Source organism: Podarcis muralis, chromosome 2 (genome assembly GCF_964188315.1).
Source record: "Podarcis muralis chromosome 2, rPodMur119.hap1.1, whole genome shotgun sequence".
Lineage (NCBI taxonomy): Eukaryota > Metazoa > Chordata > Lepidosauria > Squamata > Lacertidae > Podarcis > Podarcis muralis.
In genome coordinates this window covers 72,374,023-72,388,256 of record NC_135656.1, presented here as the reverse complement: position 1 = coordinate 72,388,256, position 14,234 = coordinate 72,374,023, and the positions used below count along the sequence as shown (strand labels likewise).

The following is a 14,234-nucleotide window of genomic DNA, read 5'->3' as shown; positions in this document are numbered from 1 at the left end:
ACCCAAGGTACCACTGTACACGAAAACATTATTTTCCCTGACTAAATTATTGACAAAGTGCAGTTCAATGAGATAATGCAAACTTATTTCATCATGCCCCTTAACTCTGCTGCTCAGGGGGTCAATATAGCATGAGCTCTGGTATGGTTTCATTTCATTCATTTGAAGGAATACTAAACAGTTTCTCCATATTCCAATTTGCTTCCCGGAAATACCAAGGCATTCTTCCTGTCCAGTTATTGGGGGGGGGGGGGGAGGCAGCTGTCACACACAAAATCAATATCTCCTAGCTGTCTTTTGGCTGGGTAAAAGGTAAGATGAAAAAAGGAAGTCTCTTGGTTCTCTAGGATGTACAGGATGTTATGATGCAAAGCTAACATCCTAAACTCTTAAGACACCATTGTAAGAAACAAGAAGTGACAGAATAGCCACGCAATCTTTACTAAGAAAGAATAGTTGCATTAGGAAGGACCTTCACTGCTGTAAGAATTCCCCCATGAGAAAAGGCCCACAAATGTTTGGGACATTTTAGCTCAGAAAAGTAGTTAAGGAGGAACATGAGAGATGCATAAAATCATGCATAGCGTGGTGAAAGGGATGTTACCTCCCTGCAAACTCCAGAAGTAAAATAGTTTGGCCAGAAAACAATGAAATGAATTAGTTCCATAGTATGTAATGGTGCAAAACGGGACTGACACAGAAATAGGACAGGTCCAAAACAGGACTACAGGAATGAAAACTGCTAACAGTTCCCAAGTCATAGCTATACACAGGTAGGAATGGTTGATGGGGAAGAGCCATGGAGCTGGCACCACTGCTTACTGGGATGGCAAGCGGCAGCAGCAAGGTTGGGGCAGTGTGGGCACATTGCCCCGTGGTGGCTAGTGCCCATTGGGAATGGCAGGGCAGAAATCAGGGAGGCTAAGGGTAGGTGGAGCCAGAGCCAATGGCACAGAGAGGCAGAGCCTACGACCGACCATGCCAACTAATACTAGTTTGGATCTCTGATGAGTTATACAAAGACAACCCTAGGACTAAAGAGGAGGAAGATGAGAGCCAGTGCCACCCCCTGGACTGGCTGTAAGAAAGCAGGTAGGTGGGGGCAATTGAGGTTGGCGGATCAGTTCCCTGTTTGCCCTAATGGACAAGCCTCCACAGCCACCGACAGAGCCAATTCAGCGCTACTGCTGGTGCCTGCTATTAATGGCGGAATACTGATCTCTGGAAGTGGATAGATTCAAGCCTTTTAAATTCATGGAGGAGTTATTCAGGGGGGAAAACCTATGAATTTTTTTCATGTGAGGAGAAGGCATTTGGGTTGTATCCAGCTAAAGTCGTACTCAGAGAAGACCCACTGAAATCAACAGACTTAAGGTACCCATATCTGTTGAGTTTTAATGGGTTTCCTCTGAGTATTGCTTAGTGGGAGACCACGTGCCGGGGCCCTTTTAAGTGCAACAGTGCTGTGCAAAGAAGTCCTTCATTTTGTCTGCTCTAAATTTTCCAACATTCAGCTACATTAGATAATCCCAGGGTTCCAATAGAGATAAGAATATAAGAAAAGCCCTACTAGATCTGGCCAAAGGCCCTCAGCATCCTGTTCCCACAGCTGCCAACCAGATGCTCCATGAGAGCTTGCAAGCCACACCCAAGTGTAACAGCATTCCCCACACTTGTGAATCTCTAGCCACTGGTACTGAGAGGTGTGGCCTGTGACCCTGAAGGCAGGGCAGCCCGTAATGACTATTCTCCATTAATTGATCATTTTGGTTGCCTTTTTCAAGTGAAAAAGTAGGGCATATTAAGAACATAAGAAGAGTCCATCTGGACCAGGCTAATGGCCCACCTACTCCAGCACCTTATTCTCACCAGCTGCCTATGTGAAGTCCACATGTACAACCCGAGTGCAACTGCGCTCTCCCCATTCTCAGCAACTGGCATTCAGAGGCGTATTGCCTGCAACAGCGGAGGTAGCACATAACAATTGGGGACAGCAGCCATGGATAGTTTTTGGCAGTGTGCACTAACATGCTGCTTCTTCAGATTAAACCAGGGTGGGTTTAAAACTATGGTTTAAACATGTGATGTGTGAACTAAGTCACTGTATGCCATCATAGTGCTCTGGTTCCAATGTCATCTCCAGCATAAACACTTGCTGATAGAAGAAGGCATTGCACCTCTTATCCTGGCAATCCCTACAGAAAATGTCCTTCAGTTTGCACACAAGATACAGGGCGAGGAAGAGCAGTTGTTGTTTTCTCCTGCTTCCGAAGGTAGGAACCAGACCAATGGATTCAAGTTACAAGAAAGGAGATTTGTGAAGGTAAGAGCTGTTTGACAGCTTAAAACATGACTGCCCTCTGGTGGCTTAACAAAAACCCATAAACAGAAGACAGTTGGATAGCGTGTGCTGCAGAAAATCCTAGAAATATAAACAGCAAAGCTTAATTTAGCTCATAGATTCAAATTGTATACACAAATCCTTTGAGGCAGCTGAGGAGTGACACCCTCTCCCCCAGCTCGGAAACTGAACAAATCGTAAGTAACGAGGATTGTTTTGGATTGTTCCGGGGGTCTTGACCTTGCCCTGATGCCCAAGAAAAAGCAGCTGCTGCGGCAGAAAGTGCTTACTGTGCCGAGCCGCTTGACCAGATCCAAATCTAAACAACTAAGTCTGACTGACTTCTCGGACTGGATAACTCCCGAAACAGCACACAAGAGGCTACTGAAGGGCTAGGATCAAGGTCGGAAGAGCAAACGGAGGAGGGGGATAATCTCCATAGCGTGACAAACAGTCCCTAGATTGTTCAAATTCTCAGCAGTTAGACAGGGTCTGGGAAGATCCCCCCAAGCAGCCAAAAGGCCCTAGATCAAAAGGTTTAAAGAAAACAGACCTACAGGAAAGCTCTCAAAGTTCAAAGCAACCCAAGCAGCCCACACCTCCGCCCAAAAAACATCTCAAAAGCTACCTAAACTGCCTGAAGCAACCGAGGAGTTATTTACTGAAGAATTGCTAAGCTTGGTTGGAGAGCAAAGCCTACTCACTGGAAGGTCTCCGGCATTGATCTTCTGGAAGTTGGAGAGCATTGGGGATCGTGTGGTGAGGGGTCAGAAGGAGGAGAGCCTGGTGCGGTCCCCTGAGTCCCAGGGGAAGAATGCTGAGAGTGCTCAACCAAGCAGGCTGGAGCCCTTCAATCCTTCAAGGAAGAGCACCCAAGAAGCTCAGATTAAATTCTGTCCTCGGAATAAGACCAATGGCCCACATCCCACTAGAAGGTGTTTGCAGTTGGATCAGATAGTTTTGATCATCCGAAATAATTGGGAGAACAAAGGGTGCTGGATTACCAGACCAAGAGTTTGCTCCTCCTTATCCGAACTACTGCGATTAAACATAGGTTCTTTGGACCTAAAAACAATAGAAAAATTGCCGAGCCAAATGTAATAAGACTGCTTCTCAAATTTCATAGCCATGCCATTCCCCTGCTGCTTCCTAAAATGTGTGACTTTTTAAGTAGATTTCACATTTCAATCAGAAGGGTGTTTGCAGACTTGGACGCTGTGCCTTTATTATCAGGCAGTCAAAAGCCTGCTAGTCGACTAACTCCTGAGCTAAGAATAACATCACTCTCAAGGTTAAACCTTCCCAGAAATCAGCCAGCCCCTCTGGCTGATTCTGCTATAGCAGTGTTTCCCAACCGGTGTTCCGCGGCACACGAGTGTGCCGTGAGACGTTGCCTCGTGTGCCGCGAGATGCCTGGAGGGAGGCGGGCGAGTCGGGCGGCGAGAGGCGGGGCGGCGGCGGCGAGGAGAGGCCGCGCCTCCTGCTGTTGCCTGGCGCTCCTCCTCGCAGCCGGAAGCGCTGCCTGGGCGCCTCCGCGCGACTCTGCCTCGCTGGGTTTGGTCTCCCAGCAGAGACGGGTCACACGCGCCCCTCCCTCCCTCCCTCAGCCTGCGCGGAGGGAAAGCCAGAGAGAGGCATCGCTCCTGCGCGGCGGGAGAGGGAGCAGCCGGAGCGATGCCCCAAACGAACGCATGGGACCGGAGGGGAAATCCTCTCCGAGGCGGATTGAGCGCAGCTGAGAGAAGCCTTTCGAGGAGCTGCCGTGTCCCCTGGAAACCCCCTTCCCAGCTCTGCCTCAGCCGCCGCCGCCTCAGTTGCCGCCGTCCCTCAGTCCCTCGCTCTGCTGCCTCCTCCCACCCCCAAAGCTTGGAGGTTCCCCAGCAAGGGGGAGGGAAAAAACTTTCACTTTTGTGCGTCCCTCCCGGCGTGACGCTGCGCGCTGACGTCACGGGGCGGGGCTTTAATGGTGGTGTGCCGCGAGATTTTTTTTCAGTAAACAGGTGTGCCGTTGCCCAAAAACATTTGGGAAACACTGTGCTATAGCTCCAGTTAATCCGGAGAGGCCTCAATTAGTGCCTCTGAAGAAATTGCTGCTCCAAAAGAATACTGAGGAAACAACAGCGATAATTAAAGCACCAACTAACACTATTCTAGCAGAATTAGAGGATTTAACAAACCGTATCCAAGTCTTGCTGTGTGATTTCAACAAGACCAAGGCAAAACCCCTGGATCTGGCCAATGTGGGCTGCATGAATATGAACACTAAAAGGTCTGTTAGAGAGGATATAGATATGGATGACAAGCAAGCTAGATTAGAAGTTACTCAGAAACAAACAAGAGATATCTCTCGGGATGCTGGACGTCCTGGGCTCTGAGCCTCGACCGAACTCAGCCGAAGCCCAACTAGAAATTCCCCGGGAAGGAATCACAATGCCAAAGTTGCTGAATTCAGTACATATCACTAATCAACTCACTCTCCCCCCAGTGTTCCAGGACTGCCCCAAAGTCCATCTACAGGAAATTGACATTTTAATACATCAATCCATGCCCCGACCCATAAATGCTGGCTTGGTCACCAGAGGTCATTTTAACAGAGGAAATCCCTCCAGGAGAAAATACAAGGGAGTACAATTCTGACATTGCTCCAAGTTCTAGTGAACTTACCCCCCAAATTGACAACTCGAGTATGACCAGTTGCTAGTTCAAGAAGTGATGACACCAGGGTCCATGGACTAATAACCGCAGCCCCAGAGGTAGTGGAGGAAATACATCAGGAACCGTCTGGGGCTCCAAGCGATAGCCAACCTTTCGACATGCACCTAGATTGACTTTATGCCATGGCCTGGTGCAATATTCCTCTCTGAAGTTGTTATCGTGGAATGTGGCAGGATGCTTCTCTAAGCTGTGTCTCCCTGACTTTACAAAGTTAATAAGAGCACATGATATTTAGGGGAAAATATTATAAGCCAATGGGAACTCCTCCTATACGCAGATGATATGATTTTGCTCTCACGGACCAGAATTGGCTTAAAACGATTGCTAAACTCCTGTATTGACTATCTGTCCAGAATGAAATTGTGTATGAACTTTGATAAAAGCAAAATAATGGTTTTTGGGAATTCACGCAAGAGCTATAGCTGGGCATTTGGTGGGAAATCCATTCAGCAGGCATTCAAATTTAACTATCTGGGAATTACATTCCATCATAGGCTTCTATGGTCCTCATACCGTGTAACGGCGGTGAATGCCAGTAAGATGTCTATGCAGGCCATAATATGTTTCTTCAAAACAAGAGGTAATCCGCACATCCCCTCTGCCTTCAAGGTCTTCAACGCCAAAATTATAGCTCAACTGCGCTATGGAATTCCAGTCTGGCTGCCAGGGTTTACCCAGCTGGTAGAACGAGTGCAGGCAGCTTTCCTTTTTAAGATTTTTGCTGTCCCACATTGTGTATCCCATGCAGCCTTGTGTCTAGAGGGAGGTCAACACAAGGTAGAGACCATTGCCTAGGCGAGATTTCGTCTATGCTGGTTAAACATCTGCCTCACAACAGATAAAGATCCTCTCCTCAGTGAAGTTTTTTTAGACCCCTTTCCTTCCCCAGGGCTACAACGGTTTAACATAAAGGTACAGCAATTTGGGTTGTCAGTGGAACTTTTGTGAGCAATGTCCCCACCATCTGCCAAGGCTATAATAAAAACAAGGTTGTGGGACATTGAACGTCAGGAACTAACAGCAGCAGCAGAAAAAATATATTCCCCTCTTCACTTTCAACTTTCTTGGGCACATGAAATTAACCATAATTATCTTGAATTTTTGCTTAATCCTCAAGAAAGAAGGGCATTTTCGCTGGCCAGGTTTAATTCAAATCCATCAAACCCCTTTTGGGGAAAGTTCTCTGGAATGGTGGAAGGAGACAGAATTTGCCCATGTGAAGACCATCAGGTGGAAACTCTTACACACATGGTCCTTAAATGTAAATTATATGCTGATCTCCGCCAGCAGTTCCTAGATCAACTCTGCATCCCCATATGGAAACCAGAGTTGGAGGTCATACATTTACTATTACTGGGGAGTGATCAGGAGCTCACCAAGTTAGTGGCTAAATATCTTTATCTGGTTTTTTATCATTGAAACACATTGCTGGCGTCTGATCTCCCTGGAGACCTAGAGATGTAATGTTAGACTGCTTTGCCTCTTTTGACATTTGACAAATGTTTTGTGTCACTGGGGAGGTGATAATTCTGTGCTGATTTGCTATGGATGTTTGTATGTGATGCCAATAAAAGGTTTGATGATGGTATACATGTCTTCTCCCACAGAAAATTATTTCTGTGGTTTTTTTTTATTTACCCGGACCATGTGTTAAAAAATATTTGTAAAAAGAAAAGGATTCAACAATATAAGATTAGGCAAGCGAGACCTGCAACAAAATGTTGGAGTGTATTCTCCACCTAAAATCTAATCAGATGAAGGCTGTAATCCTGGGCACAGTCACTACAAAGCAAGTCCCTCTGAAATCAGTAGGACTGACTTCCTAGTAGCCATGTATAAAACTGCATGCTTATTTCCAAACTTCTTCAGATACCCAAAGCAAAACATAAGAGTCCTGCTGGTTTACGTCAAAGGTCCATCTGGCCCAACATTCTGTACAGTCAACCAGACACCTATGGGAAGCCTACAATATTCTAATTCTCTCCCCCGCTCAAGTAAAACATTATTTACACACATGCACCCACCCACACATACAGAGGTAGATCTGTATTGTGGCAGGCACTGAACAAAGGGGTTCGCCCCCTCCCCTTATATCAATTTATCAACAAAGATCATTGTAGGAAAGTTGTGGCAAATGGCCAAGTATCACTCAAGTATTAATAAGAAAGTTTTCTAAGTATTTCATAGATGAAAACTCAGCTACACAGGTAACAAAAATATGCTATACAGTGGTATCTCGGATTACAGACGCTTCAGGTTACAGACTCCGCTAACCCAGAAATTGTACCTCGGGTTAAGAACTTTGCTTCAGGATAAGAACAGAAATCGTGCAGTGGCAGCAGGAGGCCCCATTAGCTAAAGTGGTGCTTCAGGTTAAGAACAGTTTCAGGTTAAGAACGGACCTCCAGAACAAATTAAGTTCTTAACCCGAGGTACCACTGTATGATCCTTCTGGTAATCTGGAAACTAGAAATGCAATTCTTTCATCAGCCAGAGTTCAAATGAAATTCCGGGGTAAGTACCTGCAAGAGAAATCCTGTTGTTTTCAAATGCTACATAATGACCTTGCAGCCCACGATCTTTGCTTAAAGAAATTGGTCAAGTACACAGCCTGAGCAACAGGTTTATATGTATAAATGAAATGCTGGCAATTACAGGAAGTCACACATACATATGGCATTATCTCACTGCTTGAACACTCACTCTCCCTCCATTCATATCCAAGAATCCATCTCCTAATTTGACCTTAAATCCATGTGGTTATTGTGCGAAAGATGTGGACATTCTTTCCACCAGACCTGTGCATCTAAAGCACCAGCAAATGCGTGAGAGCAAGCATTCTTAATAACAACAAAACAACAACAACAACATTTATTTTTAAATGTAAAGTGTTCAAAGTGTTTCTGATAAAGCCTCACAACGTTCCTGGAAGGTAGACTAAATTAGATATTGCTAGAGGGATGGAGGGCTGAGGCTACATGCAACTACAGCTGAGGCAAGATTTCAATTGAAGACTTCCCTGTTGATAGCTTGCACTATGTCTAGAAGCAGCAGAATAGAAAACGATCCAAAAGCAGATGGAAGTGGGTTTGCTCTGCCTTCCGAATTTAGATCTGTGTTATTGCTTTGGTGCTTGGCAACCTGCAAATATAGCAAAGTCCAAGAGTTCAAAAACTGATGGTTTGGTCAGCAACTAAGCATGCCGTGATCTCTTCCCTGGGTGATGAGAGGACAACACGGAAAATAAAGAGGTGATGCAACAACCAATTGTGTTGAGAGTAGAAGCAGCTCTATGATGGTTACACTGCTCTTTTTAAATTTTGAATCTCGCATGTAGTTATTTTGGAGGAAACACTTCCCTATTTATTTATTCTCTCCTCCACTACGATCGTTTACGCAGCTGCTGTTTTTTGTTAGCAAGTTACACTCCCTCCCCAAGTCTCTCTAAAATTGGTAGCCCCAATTTCTGGCAAATTCCAGGTGTTCTCGTTAATCTGTGAAATATTCCTGGAAGGTCAACTGGCATCAGTCCCATACTGCTAGGTGGAAAGGAAGACCTTCAGCCATTCTACACAATCTGGTTCTAAAATGATGCCTTCAAACTGCAGTTCCTAAGTCCCAAGGGGCTTAATGTGAATTACTGGCAAGCAGATCAGATATATCCCCTTACAAACTGTGCAGCCAGTTGAGAAACACTGACAAACTCCATAGGTTCAGATCAGGCCAAACCAGTGTTTACGTGCTTTAGCAAAGAGAAGGATCAGGGAAGAAGTTCAAGGGCTTTGGGGCTTGAAAAGGAGGTCACATTACAAATACGTTGTTTTTGCTTTTTTAAAAAAGTACAGAGGTTAGCACTTAGTCAATGGTTCACATCAAACACAGCATTGAATTGCAAACTAGGCTGGCACGAGCAAACATCGATCATGCAAACATATGGGCAGAATAAGCAACACACTCTTGTGTTTACTATCAACACTTGCATCACACACAGCAGGCATTTGTTTAATGATTGCGGGAAGCGATATTGCGTGAAGATAGTGACAACACAGCATGGAAAACAGCGATATCACCAGATAGACTTGTGTTGGGCCATCCACTATCTTGTAAGTTCCATTTGGCACAGAAGGATTTGGCACCCAAAATATTAACAGATACTTTGAAGCTGGGATTTCTTTGTTAGAACAGTAGATATCTATGCAAAGGATCCCAAAGTTAAAAGCAGTTCCTGCTTTTGTATAGGACATGGGCATTCATTTTGTCTAATTAATGAACTTCAACTTCCAGTCCTGAGGACACAGAACCTTGGAGAGTTCAGTGAACTTTCCATAGGTTGAACTTCAGGTTTCTAGGTCTTGTGATTTTAAGGAACAGCAAAATGCAAAAGGAACAATCAGAAGAGAAAAAAGCACATTAGAAACCACTTGGATAGAGAAGAAGAGAATACAGAAGATAACTAAAGAGGAGCCAGAAAATTATGAGATGAAACCCCCACCTTCTTGAATGGCTCACACCATATTTTCTGATCCCTGGGACCTTTGCTTCTGGAAAATAATTTGCCTCATGGTTAGGCAAAACTGAGAAATAATTTGGACTTTAGGGGCATATGGTGCCTCTTTCATACACCCAAGTTTTTGTTCCTTAGTCTAAACTCTCTGTTTAAGCTCTACCCAACAATGTTGTTTTGTTTTTATATTGTTTCAGAGGTAGCTTATACCCCAAAAGAGCTATATACATTTTTGAAACAAAAAGCAGAATTTCACAACTGAACACTATTAGAAGAGCACCATCTTTGCATATATAAAGACCACCACATATGTAAAGATCATTGGAGTCCTGAAGGGTTGGAGGTTAACAGGGAAGGGACTCTGACTTTGCAATTCTTACTTAGGCTGTGCCAAGTTACTGCTGAAATTGTCCTGCCCTACTTTCTATTCCTCTTGGAGCAGAGGAATGTCAGTTTGGAAAAGGAGCATGAAACTCAGGCCAAAATCACATGTGATGCTCAGTCACATGCATTTCCAACCTCCCATCCCCCTCTAATTCTTTTTTTAAAAAAAAGCACAACCCAAAAATAACTGGAGTGGCTGCAATCTTGAGTGGAAGACCAGTGGGAGGGGAGGGGCTGTTTGTTTCATTCCAGTTAACACACAAGCTGCAGCCAAGGTCTGTTCTTGGTTTACAGCTCATGGTTTGTCTGGAGCAAGACAAACTATGAACCAGGGTTTGGACAATACTTTAAGCCAAACCATGTCTTAGCTCACAGCAGCCAAAGCAAGACTGAAGAAGCAAAGTGGTCATGATCTTGTCTCCAGCAGCCTGGACATTCATGGTCTGGCTTAACATTACACATGAGCTGGGTCATTGCATACATACTTTGCCATTGTGTGTGTGTGTAAATCAACTACATATATTCTAAAGATTTTCTATCTGAGATTTGCTGCAGCCGACCAGGGTAAAAATATGTACCTCATCATATGTGCTTATGATAGTGCTCACCTCTCCCACTCTCCCCAGGCAGCAAAGACTACCCATGAGAAAGGAGGCAGGGGAAGGAATGTCCTTATGGCTGCCTAATATTGTGCTTCCTGTAAGTGGAGGTGGGCGTACGTGTGTAGCAATGCAGCACTCTGGAGAAGAGCTGAGGTTTGTCCCTTATGATGACTTGCCTCTGTCTCTGGTCGAGGAATGAAGACTGGAGGTTTCATCTTGAGTGTCAGATCCTGGAAATCCCACTCACCCAGAACATATTGCACTGGCATCCTGGAACAGAGGACGTGAATTACACTGTGCACTTGGCCAAGAATCCAGTAGCTTACAGTAACTCATCATCATGCTCAAATATACCACCCTTTTCCAAAGCACAAACAACTGGACAGGCAGTACCTTCTCTAATGGGTGGAGTGGGAAGGAAAAAGAACATTCAGTCCTATGACAGAGAGATTTCAAATGTTCCCTAATGCGAAGTTTGAAGCACTGTACTACTGAAGCTAAAACTGATACCACTGGTTTTCCATGACAGACTATCTGCAACTCTGCAAGCTACTGACCAGGAGCCAGATGAGAATGTAAGAGCCCTCCTGGATTAGAGCAAACACCTATCTTTATCCAGCATTCTGTTTCCTACAGTGGTCAACTAGATGCCTGTGGAAAGCCTGCAAGCAGGACACGAGTGTGACAGCAGTGACCTCTTTGTGCTCCCCACATATGGAATTCAGAAGACTCATCCACTGGGAGTAACACACCCATCATGACTATTAGCCACAAATAGCCTTATCTCCCCTGAATTTGTCTAATCTCCTCTTGAAGCCATTCAAAGTTGGTGGCCAACACCACACCCGGTGGAAGCTAATTCCACAGTATTGTGCTGCATGAAGAAGCGTTTCCCTTTGTCTTTACTGAATATCCCAACATTCGGCTTCACTGGATTATCTCGGGTTCTAGCATTGAGAGATGGCCTGATTTTTTCACACTGTGCATAATTTGGCACTTCTATCATGTCCCTTCTTGATATGTTCCCCGCTGATCAGTGTGGTGTAGTGGTTAAGAGCGGTAGTCACGTAATCTGGGGAACCGGGTTCGCGTCTCCGCTCCTCCACATGCAGCTGCTGGGTGACCTTGGGCCAGTCACACTTCTCTGAAGTCTCTCAGCCTCACTCACCTCACAGAGTGTTTGTTGTGGGGGAGGAAGGGAAAGGAGATTGTTAGCCGCTTTGAGACTCCTGAAGGGGAGTGAAAGGCGGGATATCAAATCCAAATCCATCATGTCCACACACAAACCCCCAAACTTTGCAGCCTTTCCTTACAGGGGAGTTGGTTCCATGCCTTTGAGCACTTTGGTTGCCCTTTCCTGCAGCTCAGGTTCAGTTCTCTCCTCCGACCATTCACTGAGCAATGAAAACATTCATAATTCTGGATAGAAAGTCCCTTAATAACCACTTCGAGCAAACTGACCCAACGAAGCATTCCTCTTTGCTACACTTCCTTTTGTGGGTGCTGAATCCCCAGTTCCAAGCATCAGAAAAAGTCACCATCGGCATTTCACATGGTAGATTCCATCCAGCAAGAAGGAACTTATTCTAGATTCCTGTCTCTAAAGTCTGTCACTCCTGATGGTGCTTAGTACAGTGGTACCTCGGGTTAAGTACTTAATTCATTCCAGAGGTCTGTTCTTAACCTGAAACTGTTCTTAACCTGAGGTACCACTTTAGCTAATGGGGTCTCCTGCTGCCACTGCGCCGCCACCGCACGATTTCTGTTCTCATCCTGAAGCAAAGTTCTTAATCTGAGGTAATATTTCTAGCAGAGTCTGTAACCTGAAACATATGTAACCTGAAGCGTATGTAACCCGAGGTACCACTGTATAAAGCTAAAATATGACAATCAGGCTCGTAAGACTACGGTAGGGATGGGAAATCTGTCTCCCCCCAGGCCCTCCTGGCTCCGTCACAACTCCCCACCATATCCCTCCTGCTAAGCTGCAGCTATGCTAGTGACCAGGTGTGTGCTACTGCCCCTCCTTGTCGGCCACTCCTGGAAGCTGGAGTGCAACATCTAGAAGGGCAGTCTCCTTATCCCTGTACTATAGGAAGGCCAGGCAGCTGTCATGTTACCATAAGCTTCTTGGTCAGGTATTTTTGCCATCTCCTCACAAAAAGCAAGCCACACATTCTACCCTGAGGAATCATAAACTAGCCAAGGTACTATTCTCACTCCCCACCCCCTTTATCTCTCAATATACACTCTTACTAGCGTCAAGATAAGGATCCAGCATGTTTAATTTAGAATCCAATAAGGTTATATATTTTAGCTTTCAGGTACGTACAGATCCAAGAAATGTAGATAAGAAATCTACTGGCATCTTTATTAGATAGGCAACACACTCTCTGACAGTTAAATCATTCTTCATAGGCAAAAGGCATTGTGAAAGCCCACTTGTCTTAAAGGTATCTGCATTGCTTAACACATCTGATGTGTACCTAAACTCAATCATGAGCATTTTTTTATTCTGTAATCTTTTCTTATAGGGAAAAAAGAAAAAGAAAAACTTAGAAGGCTGCATTGCCTTTCAGCTTCTGAAGCTGAACCACTGAAAGAAATATCCATGCTACCCACTTCTCTCTCTCTCTCTCTCTCTCTCTCTCTCTCTCTCTCTCTCTCATTCTCTTGTAACATTAGATGGTCCAAGAACAACCAGGAACCGAAGCTTGGTGAGTTGGTTGCTTAGCTTGGCCTACAACTACAGCTGCAACAATTATTGTTGGGGTTTGTATAGTTTATTCATACTTTGAATACCTGAGTCTTCTTCATGATTTCTGGGCAACAAGAGAACAAAGCCAGAGACAGGAACTGATGACTTGTATGCATTTCCACCTATAACCTTGAACTGTTTTTGGTTCCAAAGGCTCACAGCATCTTTGTATCTCAACATCTACTTTTTTAACTGCTTACTGAACTGGGAGCAAAGCTTGTGTTAACTTAACAATGGACTTTCCCACGTTGTCATTGTTGTCTTCTTTCCCAACTTTGCTGACAGGCTTGTTCTCTCTTTTGTAAGCCTCCACATATACAATCCACTTACATATTAAATGTGCTGTAAATGCAATCTTAACAACACTAACTAGGAATTAAGTTCCATTAAAATCACTAATTAAGCATAAATGGAATTGGGCTGCACGTACTACTTTTGTGGGACTCTTAACTTTACATGCACTAATGATTGGGGCACAAATGAGCACCTGAAATGCAGCAAGAATAGCACTAGGAGCCAGACTTCTGGGAGGCTGGAGAAGAAGATGTAACCACACTGTCTTCTCCTGCACATCCATTTTGCAGCTGAAAAGTCTCCTCTGCAGGAGTCAGCTGTGAACCATTTAGCTTTGTGAGAAGGCAGTGCCCTCTCTGACCTGTTGGTCAGGCTGCTCTCTGCCGCAACACTAGCAATGTGCATTAACTTTATTTGTATATATTTACTTTTTGGTCACTTAATTTTGGTTCAGCTCTCCACTGGTTATATATTAAGTCTAGATTATAAATACTCAAAAACCGTGATTTGCACACATCAGGAAGTATCCAGTGGCTATGCAAGAGGAAGATCCCAGATGCCTAAAGAGGCAGGTGATACTCAATTCAGATAACCATGCCACATCTGGTGGTAGCAAAATGCCAGCAAAAATATGTG

At 44.7% G+C, this 14,234-nt stretch overlaps 1 protein-coding gene across 3 annotated transcripts in view; it reads right to left on the bottom strand.

The window, feature by feature from the left end:
- The window catches only part of HEMK1 (HemK methyltransferase 1, mitochondrial release factors N(5)-glutamine), a 52,458-nt gene that overhangs the window by 29,327 nt on the left and 8,897 nt on the right, over positions 1 to 14,234 (bottom strand). For all 3 annotated transcript variants that reach the window (XR_013391946.1, XM_028718695.2, XM_028718694.2), the window contains exon 4: positions 10,723 to 10,816. Coding sequence is in view for 2 of the 3 variants with exons in the window: in XM_028718695.2 (XP_028574528.2) it covers positions 10,723 to 10,816 (94 nt within the window). In the remaining variant the exon portion in view is untranslated. The remainder of the gene's footprint in view (positions 1 to 10,722; positions 10,817 to 14,234) is intronic.